At 42.7% G+C, this 24744-nt stretch overlaps 1 protein-coding gene across 1 annotated transcript; it reads right to left on the minus strand.

The window, feature by feature from the left end:
* Positions 1-1048: 1048 nt before the first annotated feature.
* On the minus strand, positions 1049-24678 carry larp4b (La ribonucleoprotein 4B). Its single transcript, XM_079172538.1, has 17 exons — positions 24167-24678; positions 20557-20690; positions 13596-13749; positions 10843-11025; positions 9703-9781; positions 8576-8712; positions 7846-7949; positions 6493-6603; positions 6072-6125; positions 5621-5884; positions 5206-5312; positions 4600-4869; positions 3847-3871; positions 3520-3690; positions 3164-3351; positions 2926-3037; positions 1049-2278 (listed from the first exon to the last, which is right to left on the minus strand). The coding sequence occupies exons 2-17, from the start codon at positions 20635-20637 to the stop codon at positions 1958-1960; spliced, it is 2361 nt and encodes a 786-aa protein (XP_079028664.1). The 5' UTR covers positions 20638-20690; positions 24167-24678; the 3' UTR covers positions 1049-1957.
* Between the last annotated feature and the right edge of the window lie 66 nt (positions 24679-24744).

Raw genomic sequence — 24744 nt, forward strand, 5'->3', positions numbered from 1 at the left:
TAAACTGAACCTCCGTCAGGTGATATATAGATATATCTCTCAATATATAGAAACAACTCAAATCAAAAGTGTGCAAACTGGAACTCGAGGAAACCGACGAGGGAGCATGCCGACAGCAAAACAACAACAAGACAACCAGAGTGGTGAAGACTGGATTGACGCTGAGGAAGACGAGGGAGCTGAACATCTTCATCACCCCCCCCCCCCCCCCCCCAGAGGTTTGGATTTCACACGACCGTTTCCTGCTCTCGTCTGCGTGTTTAATCTTTAAAAAAGGATGTTTGGTTCACGCCAGACTCACTAACAAAATCCCTTTCACGCTCCAACGTGTCAGAAAACAACCCAACTCACCGTCTCTTTAGCAAAACCTTCTGTTCGACCGTCTCACTTTCTATACATCACAAGCACTCTCTGTTCAATGCAAGTCCTCACCGATACAGAACCAGAGCCCAGAATCCAAACCGCTGCACGCTGAAACAACTCCTTCAGCAGAAATGTAAATTAGCATCAGAGTCGCGTGACTAAAACCATCCGTCCTTCAGCACAGCGTGTTCAACAGGCATCCACAAGGCACAACGACTCCAATAAAGGCTTCAGCGAGATGATTTGCTTCTGGAAAAAACGAATTTGCATTTGTAACTTTTTCCTCTTCCCTTGATTTTCAGAATCAATTCCCTTTTTTCTTCCCCACTTCAGTTGCTATAATCAAATTTTACCTGCGAGTCTGAACCCCCCCCCCCCCACTAACAGTGCAAATGAAGTTCTGTGGATGTAAATCAAGTGTTTTTTTAAATATCAAGATGAGCATCAGGGTTCTAGCACCAGATCTCTGCACCGAAACTGTGAACTCGTGTCGCTTTTTTGGTGAACTTCACGCAGGAGACTCCAACACGCGAAGCGTCCATTTTCAATCGTCACGGCTGGACTTTAAATTCGTTTGACAGTATATTCCACAGTTTCTCTTTTCTTAAATAGGAAGTTAAAGGAGAGCTTGCTCCCCCCCCCCCTCCCCCCGACTCATTAAACGTCTTTTAGAAACGCGGCGACCAACTCCACAGAAACACCGTCCACCTCATCCGTCTTCAAGCTAAAAACTTTTGGTTTGCAGGTTTTCCGCGAGCCGTTATTGTCCGACGCTAAAAAAACAACAAACAACAAACCAGCGCTGATATCACATCACGGCCGCTAGACACAAGCTATGCAACACAGCTAGCCAGTTAGCATTGTTAGCAAACAGTAAAAACAACAACACAGCAGAGCAGAGGTGATTCTTTACAGAGAAAATGAGGAAAAAATCGCAAAAGTCATCTGGTGTAAATAAATCTGCAAAAGAAAATAAAAAAAATCTGTTTGAGGCGATTTACACCAAAAGGATCTTTATGAGATTTCGATGTTAAGTCTTGCATATGGATTTGAATATGTATTAAAAAACACATCTGCTGATTATGACCCATAATTAAGCTACAAGTTGCACAACGGTGCCCCTCAAACATGCAGACAAACCCCTCGCTGTGAGAGCCAAACAAGGCGGAGTCTGTTGTACGCACGCGTTCCCATCATCCACTGGGGGGGGCGGGGCTTCCAACAATGACCCCCTCTGACTAATTTAACCGCACAAGGCCATTCGAACACAATGAGGGAATTTCAGTGTCGTCTGTGCCGACTTAAAAGGACACAACTACGTAATGCAAAAACAAAAAAAAGAGAGAGAAAAGGAGAAATTAAACAAAAAAAAAAGCAAATAAATAAAAATAAAAAGAATGCAACTGGTGCTCTACATGCACAGTAAAGTGCTTTTTGTCTGCAAGCCCTGATCCAGAAAAGAAGGCGTCCTCTATTCTCGTTTGTGACCGGTGATTCGGGGATATAAGTATTGAGTAGCCCTGACTTATATTTCCTTTTTTTGTTTTAACGCATCTGTGGAGCGTGGTGGGAAAGGGGGGGCGGGGGACTCGCCCTACTGCGGGGACTTGGGCGGGGTGTGGTGAGGATCTCTGCTGGGGGGTTTCCCTGGGTGCGGGGGAGGGGAGGCCCACCGCCCGGCCGGCCTCCGGGCCTCCCTCGGGGGTCTGACGGCCGGTTTGGAGGAGGAGGAGTTTGTCTCTCTGGCCTTGCCCTCCCCTGTTGGGAAAGCGGCGTCGGGGCACTTCCTCTCCTCGCCCCCGGGGGCAGCGCAGGCTGGCTTGGCTTCCTTGGGGGTCGGCGGCTGCTGGTGCTGTGACGTCGGGGCGTCCTTCACCCGCTGGCAGATCTCAGCGTAGGACGGCTTCCTCAGCTCCTGGCAGCAAAACAACAACAGACATAAAACACTGTCGTCTACCGGCCTGGACCTTTGAGCACCGATGTATTTTGTAGTATGATTATATATTTCCTAACAGGATTTATTCTGCTTCATAAATCTGTATTACACAAAATCCTGAAATCTCAACGTTATCAGAGTTTCAGAGGTTCAACCTTCATCTCTTTCTGACATCATCTCTTTGGGGATATCTGTTCCCACCTACACACGTCTGCAGTCGTCTTTCTATCGTCCTCTTTCATCAGCTGCAGGTTTCAGCTCTCTGTGTTTTACTGCAGCGCTAAACAGACTGAAGCCGAGGGGAGCTTCACCGGCACTGAAGCAGAGCTTTAGTCCTTCTTACCAAAGCCGGTGTTTCCTTAAAAAGACACCATGTTCTAAATAATAAAAACTGTCCTTATAGTTGTTACAAATAAATCTTTTTAAGATCTGTTTTCCAAAAAATGCACACCTTTTGTTTTCCCCAGGAGTAGACGTCTTAAATCAAAATCAATACGAGACGCTGCAGAATGAATTAACCTTGTTGTGTTCATGATGAGATTGATTTGTCTGAGAGGAGGTGAGCGTTTAAAAAAAAGGAGGCGAGACGGGGTGGAAACAAAGGTAAAGAAGAAATCAATACTGACTGTGGCAGCGCCGTTGACTTGCACTGATTTGCTTGCAGTGGACAGAGTGCCGGGGACTCGCTCCACAGACGACTGCACCTCCTTCGGCTTCACCTCCGTCACCTTCACCTCCCTGAAACAAGCGGAACAAGAAGGCAACGCCAAATTAAAACTACAAGCGGTAAAAACAACAACAGCCGGACGGACTTCGTGTGTGAGATACACGCTTCAGCGTCTACTCTGCCGGTGTGGTTCTTACGCTGCTGGGAGGGAGGGAGCGGGACTGTGTGGCGTGCCGGCGGCCGGAGTCAGGGTCGGGGCCGAGGCCGGGGGGGCGGTCGGCGACGGCTGGAAGCTCGTGGGCATCGGGGAGGAGGAGGACCGGAGTGGCTCTTTGGGGCCCGCTGGAGAGAGCACTCCTCCGGTACTGGAATCAGCGCTTACATTCTGCAAACAGGGAGAAGATTTAGCAGCCACTCATGGTTTCTACGTTATCTGAAGGTAAGGATGCGTTCCGAAACCCGTTCCGAAACAATGCATTACAAAGTAATGCATTGTCCCTGTAAGAAACAGTGATGACTTGGCAGCAGTTTGCTGACGGCTCCGTTTCCTCACCCGTTCCTTGGCGTTTCCGACCACGACGCTGCTGGCCAGCCGGTTGTCGAACACGTCGTCGGTCTTGAGGTGGCCGGCTGCTCCGGGCAGCGGGGGGAAGCTGGAGAGGCCCAGCTCGAAGCTCGGAGACGGGGGTTTGGGGGGGGGAGGCGGCGACTGAGGCGTCACTCTCTACGCGACGGCAACAAACACACAGTCAGCACAAAACTCAAAGAAGAAGAGGAGGAGGAGGAGGGACTCATGACTCACTACGAACTCAAAACATAAAAGGGTAAACTCAAACCAAAGCTACGACAAGGAAGACGACAAAAAAAGAAAAGTACTTACTGTAAACTTTTCGTCCCTCTTTTTCCTAGAAGCAGAAACATTTTTCCTTTAAGAAAGAGAACACTTCACTTTACAAACATCCGTTCTGTCTGAGACGACGACCTCACTTTGCACAACGTGGAGAATCCGTCGCTCCTGCATCGCAGCAACTGACTTAAGAGCATTCACGTCGTCTCAGAACGACATAAATCTAACGTCAACCGTTGATGCAGTTTAAACTTTTAATCCCCTAAAATAAAATGCTCATAACTCCAGCAGGTGTTTCTGCCGTCACTGTGTTTAAAGCAGGTGTTTCTGCCCAGTACCAGATTAAGATCAGGCTACATTAATATTATAAGTATTATATTCTTTTATAGAAGTAGATTCCAGAGGTGGGATTGTTTTCTGACTCGTGTGATTCAACGTTTCCAATAACTCTAGTGTTATAAAGTTCAAAAAGACTAAATGTGACATTACTTTGGTGAAGCTGAAGCCTTCTACACAATAGTTTAGAAACTGTTCAGTGCAACAATCATTTAGTTAATTGCAAATGAATCGAGATTTAAAGGCCCTGCTGTTATAAATTGCAGCAATTGACGCTCAGTGTGGTTTAAAATATTGTCGTTTATCTACCAGGTGAAAATGCCCCGTCTGTAATTAAACTTTTTTCACCGATGCAGAGATCAGAATAATTAAAAACAGGACTATTGCACCGTCATGGAGCCACAGCAGCAGCGTTTAGAGGTACAAAGCAGTACTTCAGCGGAGTCCTACCTTCCTCGGCCGATACCCAGGGAGTAGTCGGGGGTCGTGGGCTCCGTCACTCGCCCCGTGCCCACGGTGTCCCTGCGGGGGAAGACGGCGGTGGAGGGTAACCGGGTCCTGGGCTGGCTGGCGGGGAGTCGAGTCGGCGGACTGCTGCGGACCCCGTTGAGCCTCTCGCTGGGGAAGCTGGGGAAGAGGCCCGGGTTGTCCAGGAGCCCCGCGCTGCTGCTGCGGTCCACCGTCGGGAGGGTCGGCCTCAGGTGAGGTTTACTGTGATTCCTGCAGGAAACGGGAAAGAAAACCCTCAGCAAGAATCAGAAACAAGCTGCATTTAAGACGCTTAAAACTATTAACTGAAAATATCAGATTAGAGAGCAAGTGTGTGGGTTGTGTCCGTTTGTCAAAAGGAGAAAACGAAGACTGTTCAGACATTTAAACATTTAAATGATTTGATTTAATGAAAATCCCAACTTCATTGTAAAACGGATACAAAATATAAGATTATGCCAAAAAAATACGAATAAAAAACACTTTTCTTTGAAGTGATTCAAGCAGGTTTACGACATTAATCTTTTTCTCTCAGCAGGATCTGACGACGCTTGTTATTCTACGAACCTGTTTCTGGGCGAGTAGTGTCTGACGGTGAGCGGGGACGTCGCTGGTTTGAAACTGTGTGATGTGGTGAATCCATTGATGAACTGGTTGTTGTGAAATGGTGCAACCTGGAGAACAGAAAAGCCCAAAAGACAATATTTATTTATTTAAGGTTATGAGTGTTTGTAGCGAGAGGAAAGTGGATAAAGGTAGTAATTTATACTACAGATAGACGTGTAAACTACCAATTCTGGGAGACATTAACAAGATACTGTGTTTAATTAAAATTAAAATAAATACAAATTAAAATTAAAATAGAAAATAGAAAATAATAAATAAAATAAAATAAATAAAATAAATAAAATAAATAAAATAAATAAAATAAATAAAATAAATAAAATAAATAAAATAAATAAAATAGTTCGTAGTCTCTTACCAGCGTGGGGTCGATGAAGCTGTGTGTGGCCGACCAGGCCTGCGGCGTGATGAGGCTGTAGAGGGGGAACTGCTGCTGGGGGCTGTAAACCGGCGGGATGTAGTAGGACGTGTAGCGCTGCTGCTGCTGCTGTTGCTGTTGTTGCTGCTGCTGTTGTTGCTGCTGCTGCTGCTGCTGCTGGGCGTACGGGTTCACCTCCACCGGCCGGTAACCGTTCTTTGGCATGAAAGTGTTGATGGCGATCGCCTTCGCCTTTATCCTCGCCTGGGAGGAGTCAGGAAAGAGAGGGGGGGGGGGGATTAATACCAGCTAATGATGCACTTTTATCTGCATCTTCTGCATACTTTCCTTCTTAAATAAAGTATATGTATATTCAGCTTATATAGAATTTAAAAGACCGAAGAGGTTTTGTTTGTAGTATTTTTTAACGTTGTGTTAAAATGTAACTTACCTTAATAGGCTTCCCTTGGAAAGTCTTCACCTCCTCACGGAGATACTGATATGCCTTCATCAAGAGAAAGTGAACAACTCTGTGTTAACCAGTTAAAATCTACACACCAGAGGGATCTAAGTATGATATTAATAACGTTACAATCACTCAAATACAACACGGAGTACTAATAAGACGGTATTTGGGTTTTTTTCTTGTAAATGTATGACTTAAACACCAGAGAATTTCTCAGTTATTTCTCGTAAAATTATGACTTTAATCTCGTAAATTTAAGCTTTTTCTCTGAATATTTGCCTCATACATATGAAGAGGATTAAGTGATATGTAATATGAGCTCCTGTGTCCCTGCATTAAATGTTAAGGTATCACTAGATAGATAGATAGATTAATAAATAAAACACATCATCGGTCTCTCTCTTACCTGCTGTGCGTCTGCTTCTGATTCAAAGGTGATGAACCAGTTGTCGTTGTAGGCAAATTCACAGTTGATGAACTTGGGTAAGTTGTCCCCTTTAAAAAGAGCCTCGACCTCCTGCACAAAAACAAAACGTCACCGCCTTCAGATGTTTTCACTGACGCAACGAAACAACCTTCTGCACAAAATAACAGCTGAGTCACACAGAAAACTGTCTTTATCTGTTAAGTGGACCTGAAACAGATGTGAATCTTTGCACTTTAAGAAGTTTTCCTGCTGTGTGAAGCAGATGATTTCATTGATTTAATGTATATCTACATTAAAAGCCAGAGTAACATTTAGGAAACTGAGGAATTATGCGACACAAAAAGCATAATTATAGAGCTTTACAGGTTTCATATGTGCAGACGTTCTGCTTGTTTAGCGTTGACATTGAACATTGGGCTAAATGTCTACAAAATAAAATAAAACCCAATAAGCTCAGAAATCAACACCAGAATGTAGTTACGTTGTAGCTCCAGGAACACATTTTGTCAATTATCATGTCTGAGTCCTGCAGTGAATCATTTAGTCGGCTTTGAATACTTTATGTGGCTGTACTGCTGTTGATGCACAATAAATAAATAAATAAAACAACATTAACAACAATAATAATAATAGGCTCATCTTTGGCTCTGAATAAACAGCAGAGCTACATGAACAGGATGTCGTTTTTTGTTTTGTTTAAAAAGTACGTACATGGGAGTCATCCAAAAAAAAGACAAACATTCAGCAGATAATTCTCACAAAACTAGTGTTTAAAAAAACATCCATCTGCAGCTCCACTAATGTTCCTCTCAATCGGTGCAGATGAAATAAAACCTTTTGACCTCAGGAAGCAGCAAAAGGCTTCAGAGTCTAAACCTCCTGAAAGCTGCACCGTGGTGTGTGAACAGGAACACATGCTACAGCTGCATCAGCGGTTAGAGGAGGAGGAGGATGGTCTCCATCTTTAGAACCCTGACCAGGTGTAACGGAACAACAGGTGAGACATTTAAACTGGATCTATGAATGCAGGACGAGCTCCCTCGACACCACCAGGCTGTCGTGGTTTATTCATCCGATTCCACTAAACAGACGGTGTTCTGCATCACTAGGACCTCAGACTGAGGCAGCTACTGATATTAAATACACACATTTGCAAGAACAAAAAAAATAAGGAGCTCAGAAAGCTAATAAAACATTTGGTGTCTGAATTATAACATGTGTATCTCCTCTGAAGTGGTTATCACTGAAGGAAAGAAGCAGAAGTATCTGGATGAATGATCCATCACACACACACACACACACACACACACACACACACACACACACACACACCTCGATGGGCGTGCTCTCTGGAACCTCTCTGAGGATCACGATGCAGCGGTTCTGATTGGGCCGCACTTTCTCCCCCTTCTCATCCACTTGGACCAATGGCAGAGCTGGAGAGTAGACGGAACGAACGAGGCAGATTAGGGTTTGAATTACAACAAAAACACAAAGTTACTAAGACTGCAGCTAGAGGCCAGACAGGATTAATGAAGGAGTGAATTAAGTGTGTGTATAAATCAAACGCGAGCAGGTGAGACTGCTGAATGCACTTTAACAGCCTCTCCGGGGAAATCAACCCACCCGACCACATGCTGATGAACTCTCTGTACCTGTTAAGTTTATCTTGACTTATGTGTTCACACCAAACCGGAGACAACGTTTCATCAATCACTGAAGTCTCAGATATCTCAGGGAACCAAACAACATCCAGAGGCTGTATTCACTATATGGAGCAGGCAACACGCCGGCTGGTTTACTTCAGCTGAATGAGCCCAAAATAAACTATTTTACTGCTAAGCTAACATTGTAGCAGCTCCATCAACACTCAAAATAACCGCATAACATCTGTCAACAACGTCAGTGATGACAGGAAGGAGAATCTCAACGCTGACAGGCTTTAAAGACACAGCGTTGAAATATTCGAATGAATGGAGCGTTTGGTGTAAACACGGCTTTAAAGCCTCATCGAGCGGGTGAGAAACCTTCATTTAAAGTCCCGGTTTTAATTCGGACTCACATCGTAAAATGTCCACGATCAGCTCCACGTCGGTGCTGAGCTTCTTGACGTGGTCCAGGTTGGCCACCGTCACGATTGGCACATACTGGTCGCTGTCCATCTGGGAGATGAGGTACATGTCACTGGCCAGGTTCTCCCTGCAGGAGGAGAGGAGGCACACGGGTGGGTTAGACACTAATCTAACCTTTATTTACTCAGATTAAGGTGATTAAACATTGTCACAATAAACTGACACTCATGTGTTGAACATCAGCTTTGCTTAGGAAACACAGAGGTAACACTTGTGGGAATGTGCTTCTGTCTAACAGCCGTTTCACACAACAGAAGGAAATGTTATGCAAGTGTTTGTGGTTTCACTTTCTTCAGATATTCTTCTCTTCCAGTATTTCATAACAACTCTTGTGGTTTCTCTGTCTGGTCGTGTTCATTGGGGTTTTGGAGAAGCTACTGGAGGAGTAAACCGTATTTGACGGTGTGTTCAGAGAGGAAAAAAAGAAAAGTTACAGTTTGTGAGGACTTGATTTCTTTCAAACCAGCAGCGAAACGAAACAAAAACAGAAGAATTCAACTGTATGAAATAAAGCCTTCATTCAGACCACGTCTGACACCCACAGAGAGAAAGATAGAGAGAGACAGAGACAGAGAGAGAGAGAGAGAGAGATTCCACTGAGTCATCAACAGCACTTAGAAAGACATAAATCATAAAAGAAAAACACGCATGTTGAATTTCTTTGATTGTTGAACAATGTAATCATTGTCCAACATTTGGGTAAATGGCCGAAAGTGTTACCAATGTTGAAAAGATGAAAATCTGACGATGACGTTTTCAGAGCTTCTGGTTGTGATACGTTTTGTAGTTTTGCTGATTATTTAAACATGCTCCACCATCCCGCCGGTGGGTTTTGGGGTTCAGAGAGTTAAAGGAACCATTTGAGTGTCAGCAGCATGTTCTTTCCTTCCTGTTTTGCATTTTTGGGAAAACGCTTCCAATACTTCCAGTGTCTCTTTTGAAAAATGTCATATTTTATTAAAAAAAGTACTACTATTTGACTATAATCTACAAATTAGAGGACCTGAATTAATTCAGCGTGTGAGTTCTTGTAACCTTCTCTCAAACGTGAACTCACCTGGAGAGACAGAACTCCAAAGTCTTCTTCAGGTGCTCCCTCAGACCCTCCTGAGGACTCTCTGGCTGAGGGTCGCTGCCTGTCGACACACAAAGAGGGAAACACTTTGTTAAATCAAAGAGCGCCATAACTAATCTCTGACCCTGGGAGCAAAACGGCATTTAAAACCAGTTAAATGTGGATGAAATAAACTGAATTTAAAGAAGGATGTGGGCCAGGATCCACAAATCGCGTAGCATGATTGTAGTTCAACAGAACTTAAACCAGTGAACAGCCTTTACCTGACCAAGGGGAAGTTAACTGAGAATTAGTCTTCTATTCGAAGGACAACAACTTCCTGAAGTGTGCTAAAGGCTAAAATACACATTTGAATCTTTCTTCTTAATCAGCAGCCGATCATTTCGTGTGGTGGGAACAATGGGAACAATGGGAAGGAGAACAGAGACACACACTGGTGTCATGGTTTGTATTCTCTCTCCACAGCTTTGGGTTGGTTGTTGACATTCCTCTCAGGTAGAAGACATTCAGTGATGAATGTCTTGTCGTGCAGAGCGTCTGGCAACGGCCAATTAAACTTTAATGCTGCCATAAATAAAACATGAAAACAAACAGCTCTGAAGCGGTCACTCCCAACACCTCCGCTCAATATATTCTGCTGCTTGAAGCCGAGCACAGCCATTAAACAACATGACGCAACGTTAGAACAACCGCGAAGGAAATACAGAGACGGGAGTTTCCCCACTCGGTGACTGAGTGTTCACGTCACATGACAAAAAGATCTGATCTTTGACGACAAAAAAAACACTCTAAAGTCAGGAAATACACAAGTTCTAAAGCCTAAAAACTTGAAAGCACCACAAAACCCGAAAGAGTCTAAACAGTCGCCAGCTGATCCAAATTTTCCTTCAAGGAAGTCCTTTAACGGACACGCCCCCTCATTAGAGATCAGCTATTTGATTGGTCTGATCTGACAAAATCTCAACATCACTAAAGTTTCACACCAGAGTGAAGACAGATCTCACATTGCGCAAGTGAAGGGAATCGTGGATGCAGAGTAAGAGACATTATAGACCCCCTTAAGAGAGCCCTAGACCATGTAGACGCATGTGATAACCACCGGCCAATCACTAACCAGCCCACCTGTGCGCCCTGGTTGCCCCGGCTCGGGGTACTCCGTGTAGGCCGGCTCGGAGCTCTCCAGGGTGACGGGGACCACGGGGGCCGCGGGGGCCGGCTCGGCCAGCATCACCGGCACCGGTGGAGGCTCATCCGGGTCGGCTAGTAGGGGCTCCTTGAACACCTTGTCTTCGCTGGCTTCATAGCCTGAGACAGTAAACAAAAGGGGAAAGGTGAGATGATTATTTAAAAGGTGTGATGAAAGGAAAGATATAAGGACCAATCTTTGTAAATAGAGTGCTTTTCTTAGCGAGGGGGAACAACAGAGTGGAGAGTGACAGTATGACATGATCAGGTTGTGCATTTCTTAATCAAATATAGAAAAAAGGTCATCATGGAGGAAGTGTTTCGTTTGCAGCAAACAGGATCAACAGCAAATGGAAACAAGGGGAAGTCTTGAGGAAACATGAAACTTGTGAAACAGGGGAAATTAGAAATAAAGACCCGTCTCTGATATGAAACCTGGTCGCTTCTGCAATTGAGGTGAATAAAACGGGCTTTGAGGACATTCAGTCACACTGCGTTTCTGCAGGTAGAGAACCTGTGATTACCTGTAACCGTCTCTTAGACATCCTAATTAAACCTCCAGTCATCACTTCAGCTTCACACAACATTTAGTCTAAAAACTACAGAAAAACTCTTCGTGTATTCTAGAAACAATGATCCAAAGTGTCTCACTTTCAAAAGAGCATCACAAACTCTGGACACAAAAGTGAAAACCCAAAGTCATGAAGTTTAATTCAACATATTTTAACTCTGTCTATGAGACTCAGATTAAGACTGGTCATTAGAGAGGGAGGCCTTTAAAGTCTGAGTGTTATATTTTCTTAATTTCCTGTCTACATATTTAAAGATTCTGGTTATTGGGTTTTAAGGAAATGTCTACTGAGAGTCCCTGAAATTTTGGACTGCTGCTGAAAACGCATCATAATGTAACTGAAGTGAACCTCCGTTTGTTAGCCGTTAGCGGTGCTGCTAACGTTACTAGCTCTCCTCCTGTTGGTTCAAACACTGATTGGTTGTTTACAAAGTAACATGATCAGAGACTGTTTTACTGAATATTGGAGAACGATCGTCAGTGAAACTTTATTTCATACTGTGATGGTTAACGTTAAAGAAGTTTCCCTCCGTGATGATTAAAAAGAAAAAGGTCACTCCGTGAACAGACTGAGCCTCCAGTCTTATGCAACAAAATATCCATAAATGTCCTCGCAAGACGTAGGAGATGACGGGGGGAGCCGGCGGACGTCAATCAGAGCCAAACGAAGACTAATCAATAGTTTCTGTTTCGCCACCACATCCTTGTTGCCTCTGCGTTGGCTACACACGGCCGGGCACATTAAAGTGAGTGATTACGCTCATTTGTGAGGCGCGGGGGGGGGTGACTGTGGTTGGAATATTCATAGCTCATTCTAAATTGAGGATTGAATGATTTAAGAGGCGTCTCGGCATGAAAAGTGACAAGAAACGGACGCCGACGGGCTGCAATATAATAATAAAAGGGTTTGTGAGCAGAACCCAAACTGTGGTTTCAACAAGCTCACATTACTGGTTGCTATTAGATTATTACAGATATATAAATATATATTTTTGGGAATATGCGAAGTAAACGGGCTTCATTTGAACACTTCAACTCCTTTCAGTGCTTCAACTCCACCGAACCAACTTCCAATGTCTAAAAACGACAAGTTACTCACAGCGTCCAACTGACACTTCCACTCCTTTCACCTCACCCGTTACTCTCATCATCGCCGATCAGTCGTAGCACCGCTACTATTTATTATCCCATTTGATGGCATGTATGCGTTTTCACACGTCAACTCCTTTCAGAGGTTAAACTCCAAATGACTAGCTTCTACAGTTCTGCAAATCCAACAGACAGTTCCACTCCTTTCAGTAATTCAACTACAGCTGACAAAGCAACTCCTTCAAGTGCTTACGCTTCATTTTTTCAGTGTTTACTTGCAAGTTCTCTCACATATGCTGCATGATAGCAGATATCTACAAGTTAACATTGCTATACATGTTTTATAAGCTGCAATTCAACACTTCAACTGATTTCATTGGCTAAGCTACAACCCCACCTGACCCTTCTACACTTCACTGTTTCAAATTCTATCTGACGGGTAAACCACCTTAATTTTAAAAGTACAACTGCCACTTCCACTCCTTTCAGTAATCTAACTCCAGCTGCCACTACTTCAAGTTCTTATGCGTCAACTGCCACTTTAAGTTCAACCTTTTACTCTCATATTAACATAACTCATACATAAATAATAGAAATGTATGTTGTTTGTTGCTTTGACAGATATTTGTACTTTAGAAGTTGCCCGTTAGGTGGTCACTGTATAACATTAAAAAACGGTCCATTACATCTCAAATGAGAACATTCTCTTACTTCCTCTTGTAGAACTTTACTGGATGTTTAGCTCAGTTGTCTTTGGTGCATAAAATGTCATTAAGACTCAATGTATGTCATTTATTTGATACTTTGACCGTCTTATATTGTGTATAATATATCCAGAATCTGCTGCTTTGTTATTGTCATGTGCATCCTATATACATGAACGCGTTTAGATTACTTTGTTTTGACTTACTACTCGTGTATTATTGCAGACGCAGTGCTTTTATATTTAACATCCATTTCTTTCACCTAAATGAAACTAAGCATAGAAGCGGTTAAACATATTTTTGCATCCCGAGAATCTCTGGCTGACCTTCTGGGCCGGGATCGGCCGAACTATTGCAGCCCTCCTTCCATGGCTGCAGGGCAGCAGTTGTGGTGTCAGCACTCCCGCTGGGGTCCAGGCTAAACATGTGGTTGGCCCATGCTTTCGCATTGGGGTTGAGGTCCGAAACCTTGGCGGATTCCTGTGAAAAGAACACAGAAAGTGGGTCAGGGACGTCTGCAGATAAGAAACATTTACCGACGAGGGAAAAAGCACAGCTACAAAGAGAAGATGTAATGTTTTCCCTTCAGGATCCGCTGAAGGATCCATGACGGTTAACTTATAGTTACAGCACAGAGCTCGCCCATGTAGGTGTAAAGCCATAAATACCAACCTCCACAATGCCAAGGACGGGTTCTAATTATCTGTAAACTGTCTCATATTCATGAACTACTTTACTGCCTTTGTACAAACCCTGTAAAGAAAACAAGTATAGCATGCATTATAAAGAAACAAAAAGGTTGAATATCCTGTAAACTACTTAATTTAGCTGCTCAAATGTAGATTTTTTTAAAGACCTCTCGTCTCTAAAGCATCTGAAAAAGAATGTACCTGCTTTGTATGATCACTGGATAATTAAACAGTGCTTTCAGAGATTCAGAGATGCACGACCATGCGCCAGCCTCACTACGGCGAGTATAAACTAAGCTTCAATCATCTGCCAGCAAAGAGTCCTCCAGACCAACACCTCGACACTGGGGACCAGGTCCACAGAGCCCCGCTGCCCACTGGACGTACTCACGGGATCAAACCGGCGGCTCAGCGTGCACGTCTCGCAGGCCAACAGGCTGTAACCCAGAGCCAGCGCTTCATTGAAGGATTCCCGAGGCGTGGCGATACGAATCTCCACCGCATCCAAAATCCATGATTAACACACACAAACAGAGTCCAGGTGTCTCCACAGGGCACAACATTGTGCGGCTTCAGCCTTAACCTGGACCGCCAACGTCGCCCCCGTCAAATGCACTGCCACACTCTGCTCTGTCTTTTTCGTCGTTATTCTAATAAAATAAATAAACACCAGAGCCGTCGAGGAGGGTGTTGAGTTGCATACCTGAGCTCAGATGAAAGCCGGCTCCAGTGATCCACATGCTAAATCAAACCCTTCCTCCCTCCCCCCTTGAGGGCATCGCTCAAATTAAATTGGCCGTCTTGAGACTTGGTTTTTTTAATAAATGATTCTGCCAACGAGCCGAGTTACTGAGGCACAAGAGAGAGGCAGGAAAATAAAAACCTGCTTCTTGGAATTAGTCACAGAAACAAAAAAGGACGAGAGATTTTTAGGGGAAAACACCGACGTGATACAAGATGAGAAGCAAGACGACATTGTTGTCATACATCTCAAACCCCCCACACACACACACAGTCCCACTCCTGTCCGAGCAGGCTGACATCACCGGATGTGGACGTTCTGGGCCTCTTTCTGACCTTTCAACAGTGTTTTCTGTTGTTTTGTTTTAAATGTCTCCTCCCTTCACACAGAGGAGGAAAAGGTTATCTGCTTTTCCCTGATTGAAGGCGTGTTTTTTTGGGGAGGAGAAAGTGATTCATCACGAGAGACGAGCCGGTGTCATCGGAGGGCAGCCGGGTTACTGCCCGTCTGATGGAGGCGAGACGACAGAGAGACAGACATGATGGAGTCCTTCAGGGGAGAAAAACAACAACAAACTGAACTGAATTTGGACATAACCGTCCATCTGCAGACCTGAGGCTCATCTTGCTTTTCTGACAGCTACAAGATGAGCAATCAAACGCATCACAACTACAACACAACGCTTCGCCCGGAGCACCGGTTCCTGCACCGATGGACTAATGTAACATCATCACAAGTGGTTCTAAAAGCATTACCAGATCAGTGTAAGAGAGCATTCAAACCTACACAAACTCACAAGTCATCAAACTACATCACGTGAAAAACGTAGATTTATTGAAACAAATGCTTTCCAACACTAGTCGAGATAAAAACAAGAAGTTTACGTTTTAAAACCACCACATTAATGACGGTTTCCACTAGTTGGAGAAGTGATCCTTCGATCAGAAATGAGGACGTCATCTTTCTACAAAAGCTTGTCACTCATCTGCATCCATGAACACAGTAAAAATGGCCGTAACATTGGTGATAAGCATGTAGAACAACCTCGTCTAAAGTGGTAGTCGTGTGTTAATGTCGGTAATTTGCAGTAACAGAAGTGCCCAAGATGGCAGCTACATTTGAGGGTTGGGAACTGTCCACAATCCACAACAGGGTCCTGCAAATGTTTCACAATAAAAGCCTCGTTAGGATATTAAATCCGTCCACTGAGACGTTCAATTATAACATCATCATGTTGTGTTTAAATGTAATTTAGTAAATTTAATGTTGCAGAGAAACTTGAACAAATCCAGTTGTTTGAAGGAGATGTTTTCACAGCTATATTAAAAAAAAGAGAGACTTCCTAAAACCAGCTCTAAGCGACTGATAATACATAATTAAAACAGCAATCACCAAGACAGTTCTTAGACTTTTAGTTTGTTTCTGTTGAGTTTAAATGAAGTGTTTTATACAATGATCAGCGAGGTGAAATTACCATTTCTGTCAATGGTCATTTCTTGGAGCGTCCGATATTTCCATTTCGGAAGCTAGTTTGACTAGTAAAATATCTCAGCTACTCACCCAGAGGGCTGCCACTCTGAACTACGCCCAGAATTGCTGAGATGCAACGTCATCATTGGTCTTCTACACAATCTCCAAGTACTACACGTCAAGAAGAAAGAGAAACGAGCCTCATCTGTGCCGTTAAATGGTTCAAACTAATGAGCCGTGTAAAGTTGTTAAATACAAGCGTGATGTAGCATTAGCAGCTGCAAGGGGGGGAGAAGTTAAGTTAATTAAGTTTCCTCTAGTTTCCTCAGCTTTTTAGGTTTCTGCTCCCACATGTTTTTGTATTTCTATACCTGTAAATACTCGTTACCTAAAGTCCTGATTCATGAGCAGCTTTAGTCTCCAACTCTGATTGTGATTTAACATAAATAGGTCATGTTTGATTCCTGCTGTTTCTAACACATATGTGCAAAGCATATGGTGTGTGTGTGTGTGTGTGTGTGTGTGTGTGTGTGTGCGTGTGAATAAGGAATGAGGAGGAAAACACTTGTGTTGCTACGACATCAGTGTGATTTGAGTCTAAACTAGATTCTGATTACTTGGTTTAAAGAAGTAGATTCAACACTGGCTCTTAAATTCAGTGTATTTTCATTTGTTTTAAACTAGTTAAATGATACGTTTTAATATTTATAAGTTATACACTCCATATTTAATTAATTTAGATACATTTAATCGTGTTCTGCAGTCATTTATCTTCATTTTATCTAATTTCTGAGGAAATTACTGACGATTCAGTTTTACTTCCTGTGGTTCAAACACTGTTCTACAGTTTCCATACTGTAGGAAATACACCAACTATGTAGAAGTAACACCACACTTTAAAACATCCAAACTACCTCTTTAAGTAAACCGACAGGGCAGCGTGTGAAGTGACAATACTATACGCAAAATAATGTGTATTTATTAAGATTACCTAGACTGAACTACAATTTTTGTGCAGATTTCTTGTGGATTTTATGAATATTTAAAAAACTGAAAGTGTGTGTGTGTGTGAGTAGATTTCCCATCATGCCTCAGACTTTGCTCTGGAGCCTTGACATCCTTAACTGTGTGTATTCAACTCTGGAAGCAGTATCTTTGGTTCTCTGAACACTTTTTTCCCACCTTGTAATGACACCACAGCCTGAAGCATTAACCTCTTTTCCTTTACGCTGCATATCTTCTTTCCCATCTCACCCCGATGTGTAAAAGACAGCGGAGTCTTTCCATTTCCTTAGGCCAACCGCTAACTCCTTACCCTCAGCTCCACATTCTGTCCTCTTCGGAGGAGTTTGATTTAAAGCCATCAGAAACGACACAAAGGTTCTCTTTCTAAACTCGGTTCTCTGCTTCTCCTCCGAAGCCTGAAACATAACTGCGACCCAAACAGGAAGTGATCACTTTAACCCTATAAGACATAGTGTTTGGTGTCAAATACAGTGAAAGTTAAGTTTTCTTATGGTGGAGATCCACCGAATCCGGCCAAAAACAATGGAAAGACGTGACTGAACCCCAAACAGGTTCAAGGCAGGTGGTCCAGACCGCCAGGAATGACGTTATTTACTGCGTACACAAGTTCTGTGACTATATATATATATAAAAATAATAGATAGATAGATCCATCACTTCCATGTTGTTACATTCCTGCTAATTAACAAATATTTTCCACAAGAGGACAGCTCCCCAAAATTGAAGCCAAAACATCTGGATAAACATAGCCATTGCTAATGCTAATCTATAGCATACACAGAGCCATTGCTAATGCTAATCTATAGCATACACATATCACTTGTAAACTCAAAACCACAAATGTTTTCCAAAGTTTGTGCTGTATTTTGCTGCTTATAACTGACCCTTTACAGCACCTACCCAACATTATCATAATAGTTAGCATGCTAGCGATTAGAATAAGCTAATGGAAAGGAAAATGGCGATCATGAATGGCAAGTTACAAACAGTAAAGTCCAGTTACATGTTAAAGTACCGTAGAGCAAAGAGTTTTCACAGCGATCGTAATCCTACTTTATTTACATAAAATAAACAGACGATAGCCTCTTCTTATGTTTGTTTATCTTCTAAAAGGCATTTCTTGATATCTTAAGGAAGGCTAAAACTGTGGGTTTTAGTAACCGTTTAAAGTTCACGTTGTCCTATTTCACTAAACACTTGATACTTTTAAATCTCTCACCAACATGTCAATGAAACCTAAAAGTGTAAAACATTCTCTGCCCACTACACACACACACACACACACAGTGTAAATTAATCCCAGACAAACTGCGATTAACTTCAGCAGCTACCTGTGAGTTAAGAGAGGAACTAATAAAAAGGTGAAGACAAAGAGTCTGGAGGTAATTCTACGTCTGGGTCTCAGCAGCAGGAACACCACCGTGTGTGATTTGAGTTAAAAGCCGTCATGAAACGTGAACAGCTTTAAACCTCACATCAGCTCAACTGGTTCACTTTTTAAACTGGTTTAAACGGGATTCCTTCACATGCAGGGACGACGCGTTTATAGTCGACCCAACGGGAAGTTGTACCGTCACACGGGTTCTCGCCACGACACTGGATTTTGAATTACTTTTATGATACTTTCACGTTTTTGCTCATAAATTAACACCACTTTTATGATGTTTGAAGCGTGAATACAAACAGCAGAAGTACGAACGTTAAAGTCTGACCTTTTTTAAGAGATTTAAAAGCTTCTTAATTCTCCAGAGGGGGTATTTACTAACGTATTTTATTTTAATGTAAAATCTCTTCAGCTTGGTTTGAACACAGAGTTTATTTCAGGCAAACGAAAAACACTTTGACTTCCAGGTGAGGGAACAGGAAGTGGAAAGATGCTGACTCATTTCAGAGCAGCACACTATTCACAGGATGAACACATTAAATTTCCTGTGATTCTTCACAATAAAAGCCGACTGTTAGTGTTGCTGATTACTCTTCCTACATACAGCATTAGTAGACTTGTTTTAACTTAATTGCTGCTAGTAAAGCTCAACGAACCCTGTGCTTAACACATTTTACTATATTTTCTTCACAATAAAATTCCCCCATTATTTTGATATGTAAACACTTTTATTTTGAAGCAGCCAAAATCAGGAAATGCAAAGCTCGGATATATTTCGCAGTCAAAGGAGCAGCTGTAAAAAAAGGTGGATAAACACACAGAAATGCTGACTCATTGCCGGGTTGTAGGACTCATTCCTTTGACTCGTAGTCAAAAAACAACATTTGATGGTTCAAGCTTCACAAATGTGATGATTTTCAGCTTTTTGTCTAATTTGAATCGTTGATAGTGATGTTTTCTGAGACGGCCTCAGTTAAATCTAGTGTGTGTGTGTGTGTGTGGTAGATAAAAGCATTATGTTGAGCAATTAAAACAAACTAAACCCACATTAATACACTTCACTCTTGTCGTGCTGGTGATGTAGGAACTGAAACTGTCTGATGTTGTACTTGTTTAAAATCACGCCTCTAAAAAAGGTTCACACCAGCTGAATGCTACAGACGTTAACATGAAAACAAAACGACAACTGAGGACCACCGCTCCACCGGCTTTAATCTGGAAGCATCAACGAGTCACAACTGATAGAAGTTTCACTTTAAATATCAGAGGATTTAAAAGCTCAATGCTCACTGGGTTCAACCCACAGACTGGATTTAAGAAGTCGACTGTGGACTGTTTTAAAGCCTCGAGTTCAGCGATTCCGCCGTCCGCCATCTTGGATTGCAGCCGTCGTCATGTTAAATTATTAACGTTATTATATTTGGACTGAGGAGGAGTGACGTAGAGACGCCGTATACGTCTCTGGTAGAGACCTGTCAATCACTGTGTAGCCCCGCCCCTAAAGCATTCCCTGCTTTATGGTCTGTTTGACTCTAAATGGACCATCATTTACTAAATGAACATCATGCTGTATTGAAGAAGACTTGAAACTAGAGATTGAGACCATAAACTCATGTTTACAATGTTTACTGAGGTAATAAATCAAGAGAGAAGTAGAGTCATTTTCTCATAGACTTCTATACAACCAGAGGAGTCGCCCCCTGGTGGACATTAGAGAGAATGCAGCTTTAAAGACATGAAGCACCGACTTCACACGGCAGAATCAGAGGTTTTTCAGAATGTTGACTTGATCTCTAACTGGCGGATACATAGTTGGGAGTAAACTTCTTCCTCGTTTGTTGTGATATTTTAATATTTTCTATTCAACTAAAACTTGGGACTGGAAGTACTCAAAAGTACCAGGATGTAGAAAACTTTGAGGAGAGGAATAAGCAGTAAAACAACAAACATCAGCGTACGTGTGGGTAGGAACTCACCAAATGAGAGCTCTCCTTTGCCTCTTGTACTTGCTGCACCTGTGGTTCAGCTACAACTTTCGTGTCCTGGTCAGAAGTCATGAGCCGTCTGCTTCTTGGCTCCTCAGGGAGAAGTCTCTGTGTCACCAAGGAAGCTGCAGGAGGCCGGAGGAGACAAACAAGTTAGGACTCAAGGACGGATGTTGATCACAGGAACTGAGGCATAATAATAAAGTTACACGAGTACCACGACCAAGGCCAGAGAGAGGGGGGGGGGGGGGGGGGCCAGTGTCCGATAGTTACTTTTGAGTACTTTGACGATACAACGGAGACTAATGTGACTTGTTTTCAATGTCAGTTTGTGTTCAGACTAATGTATGTTACAGGGAATTAAATAAACATCACACATTTAGAGCTATAACTTAAAAATGGTTATATTTATTTAACTTGTAATTCCAAAACATCGTCACATCACTAAAGTCAAAGAATGATTTATCTAAACACAAAGTTATATGGCCAGCAAATCATTTTGTGACAAAATAATTCAAGAGGCTGAATTGATGTTTAATGTGAAGTTTAGCTGCAGTTTAGAGACTCTTATCCCAAAAACACAGAAATAAAACTAATATAAAATGAGATGACGACAAACGAGGGTCCAGTAAATAATCTCTGGTTGATTACTAATGATGATAAACAATAAAACTGTTCTTCACACTAATTAAGTGTTGACTAGCTCACAGAGAGACAGACAGAGACAGACAGAGACAGACAGCAGAAGAGTTATTGATGTTAATTTTCTATTCTTGTGAGTCGTCTCGTGTCATCGGTTTCTTGGCCCTGAACAGAGGACATTAAATCAAGTTGTTAAGTGTTTAATAATCACGGTTATGTTGTGGACACACCTGAGCGTCGGCTGGTTCAGGTGTGTCAAAGCAGAGAGAACTGGAACATGGACCGATACGCTCATCATCATTAAGCTCCTTTGGTAAGTGTAATTAGTGAACTGTTATCATTATAAAAGTTTTCTGAATCTGCTCTTTTGATTTACAAAATATAATTTTACAGGGCGAACATTTCCAGAAGCAGTAAATGTTCAGACGCATGCTGTGATGATGTGTGTAAATAATAAAGAATAGTTAAAGTAGGAGGAGCAGTACCTCTCACTCACACTTCTATCTTTAGTGAGACACATTTAACAAGACTTTAAAACAAAGAAACAGAAACACACAACACACTTAATGTTCCCACGTGATAGAAGTATGTTGCCCTTCCTGCTCACTGGTTTACAGTAAATGACATCAGGTTTCATTAAATAGGAGGAAATCAAAATGACGTTTAAATTATAGTCAGCGTTTCACTGAAGGTTTGTGAAGTTTAATTATATCATTAAACACAAACAAAATGTTTTTATACAGTAATAATGGTAAATCCAGATAATAATCATAATCATATAGTATTAGGCCTACTTTCTGTTCAACAATCAGTTAATCATTTACTTTATGAAATTACTAAAAATGTTTAGTAAACTGAGTATTTTATCTTTGGTTTTCAAACTGTTTATTGGAGAAAAGAGGGAGCTTGTGAGGAGAATTTATTAAAACAACTTTCTGACAATTTACAAACCAAATAATCTGAGTAATCTACGGATTATTGAATAATAATAAAGAAGCAGCTGTACTGAGGAGCCGCCTACAACAAGCAGATTTAAGAAAAACCGTTTAATTGGATATCCAAATTTGATTCAATCAATTTAATTAACTTTCTGTCAATCAGCCTTTTAATTGCTTTGGCACAACTGACCATCACCTCCATCACCTCGCTCAGCTCAGCGTCTCTCTATAGTCGCATTTAACTGCACTTTGGTGTCAGCAAGAGACACGTTTTCCAACATAATTGCACCTTTAAAAGCTTCAGCTTCAGTAGCATCAGTGTGATTAATCACTAACACTATATCTGACCTCAACGGTACACACTCACGTAGAACCAGTGAGCAGAGGAACCTCTGGGTTTCTGTCCCGTTGGTAAAGCAGTGATAATCCGACACAACAATCGGCCGCCTGTCTCTGACTCGGGACGCTCGCTGTGTTTGCATACAAAGCAGAAAAAGAATGGCATTGCTGTAAAGCCGGTGACCTCTGATCCATATACTGATTCCCATACATGGTGTGTGTGTGTGTGTGTGTGTGTGTGTCATGCCACTGCAATGAATGGGGCTAAACACATCTCTGCATCAATACCAGGCCGGTATCAAAACAGCTGTTGTGTGACAGACTTTTCTCAACAGTTGCCTTAAAAACGTGCCAACTGAAATGTACTTTTAACTTTCATGATCTCTGTGTGTGTGTGTGTGTCTGACACACACACACACACACACACACACACACACACACACACACACACACACACACACACACACACACACACACACACACACACACACACACACACACACACACACACACTGTTGTGTTTTGGAAACTATCCACACCTACGGTCATGTATAGGTTGTGTAAACTCATCAGTCAGGGTCCATTTTTTTAAACTTCATCCTCTTGGATGAGTCACAGAAACTCCACTGAATAGAAATATTAAAAAGCTCAATATTAATCTTTAAAACCAGGTTGTTTCTCCTTTAATCCTGACGCACCAACAGTTAAGAGATGAACAACTTTAATATGTCAATAAGCATCACAAACAACACAATCTACAGCACAACGCAAGAGAAACAGCTGTACTCTAAGAGACCAGGTCTTGGTATTTCTGTACTATGAGGCAGAGGGTGATCACAGTTTTACCCGATACATCCCATAATAAACACCGACCCCCGGGTTCACTGTACATGTTACTTCCTGTACAGATGCAGTGAGTCAATCACAGCGTCTAGACGAGGGCTGAACCAAAACACAGGCTTCACTCGGCCTTGTTTTCACCCTGCACGAGCACAAGAGGTGATTTATCACCCAAAATAAACCTGGTGGGGAAACATGCAACGGGGGTATTTTTAGGTGATGTGTTACCGCTGGTGGAGGACGGTAACCAGGCATCTGGTGCGTCCCCTGTGGGGGTGTAGAACCAGTGTTTATATCGCCATCCAAAACAAGGCCAACACCACGCTGAGGGTGCGTTTGTTTGCAACAACTTTACTGGTCGAGGGCTGAGTTTTCTACTCAAGACGCAATGCAGAAGAGAGAGAGAGAGAGAGAGACAGACAGAGAGACAGACAGGCAGACAGACTCCAGCTCACACGGTGACACTCCTTCCGTCACTAGGCAATAAGCAGGTTGTCACAGGAGCAAAGTGCTAAATACGTGTAATAAATGACCAACAGAGAGGAGGCCGTGAACGCACCACGACGTGTGTTTAAAGTTCACTCCGGGTATAGAGTCTCAGCCATGTCTAGTGATGTTATTATTATGAGACGTCAGAGTTAGCTGGCTTGCAGCAGCATCCAATGAAAGATGGCGACCTCCGGCGTGATTTCGCGGATTCCCCCAAACCAATCAAGCTAATATTTAGTTAGCAAGCAAGCTAACTGAACCTAAGAAACAAGCGTCTACTCCGCGTGTTTGTTGCTCTAATGTCCACTTTTGACACCGCAATAAGTTTGAAAAAAAATCAGTCTCTTACTCACCTGTCAACTCTCACACCTGCACGGCAATTGCAAAAATACTCTGGTGGTTAGTAGTGCTGGACTTGAGGCCTTGAATTTAGCTTCCAGGCTAAAATGCGCAGGGTGTTAGCTAGCAGGCTATAACCGAGCACGCTAGCAAAGGAAGCAAGGAAAGCAACCGGCGTATTACTCTAAACCCTGACGAACAGTCTTCGGTTTTCAGGGGTGTGAAGCCACGTGCAGCTGCGATGCAGCGACAAAAAAAACAACGACGCTCCGACCAGCACTGCCGAAGCTAAGTTAGCCTGTGAGCTAGCTTAAGAGTTAGCTAGGTAGGCTAAGCTAGCTTAGCTTGCCTAACAACTTTGTGCGGTTTGGGCTCGATAAATCTGGCGTCTGGAGATAATTTCACGTGAAGCTACTTCCTCACGATCAACAGCGGGCTCCACAGGAGTCTGAAAAAAAACCAGCCCCAAAAAGAAACCCTGAAACAGAGGAAATATAAACGTTAACTCGTCTCAAAGCTTCCGATCGATCAAACACTCGGTACAAGCTAAAGATGAGCGAGAGGAGGAGGGGGGGGGGGGGCTCTGAATGGA

The sequence above is a fragment of the Pholis gunnellus genome (genome assembly GCF_910591455.1).
Source record: "Pholis gunnellus genome assembly, chromosome: 14".
Classification (NCBI taxonomy): Eukaryota; Metazoa; Chordata; class Actinopteri; order Perciformes; family Pholidae; genus Pholis; species Pholis gunnellus.

What these genes read in the sequence shown, in the direction of transcription:
- larp4b (XM_079172538.1), bottom strand. Translation starts at nt 20,637, where the DNA reads ATGACTTCTGACCAGGACACGAAAGTTGTAGCTGAACCACAGGTGCAG. An exon ending in GATCGTGGACATTTTACGAT is followed by an intron (nt 7,950 to 8,575) that starts GTGAGTCCGAAT and finishes TCTACTCTCCAG; the next exon opens with CTCTGCCATTGGTCCAAGTG. An exon ending in CAGAAGCAGACGCACAGCAG is followed by an intron (nt 6,126 to 6,492) that starts GTAAGAGAGAGA and finishes CTCTTGATGAAG; the next exon opens with GCATATCAGTATCTCCGTGA.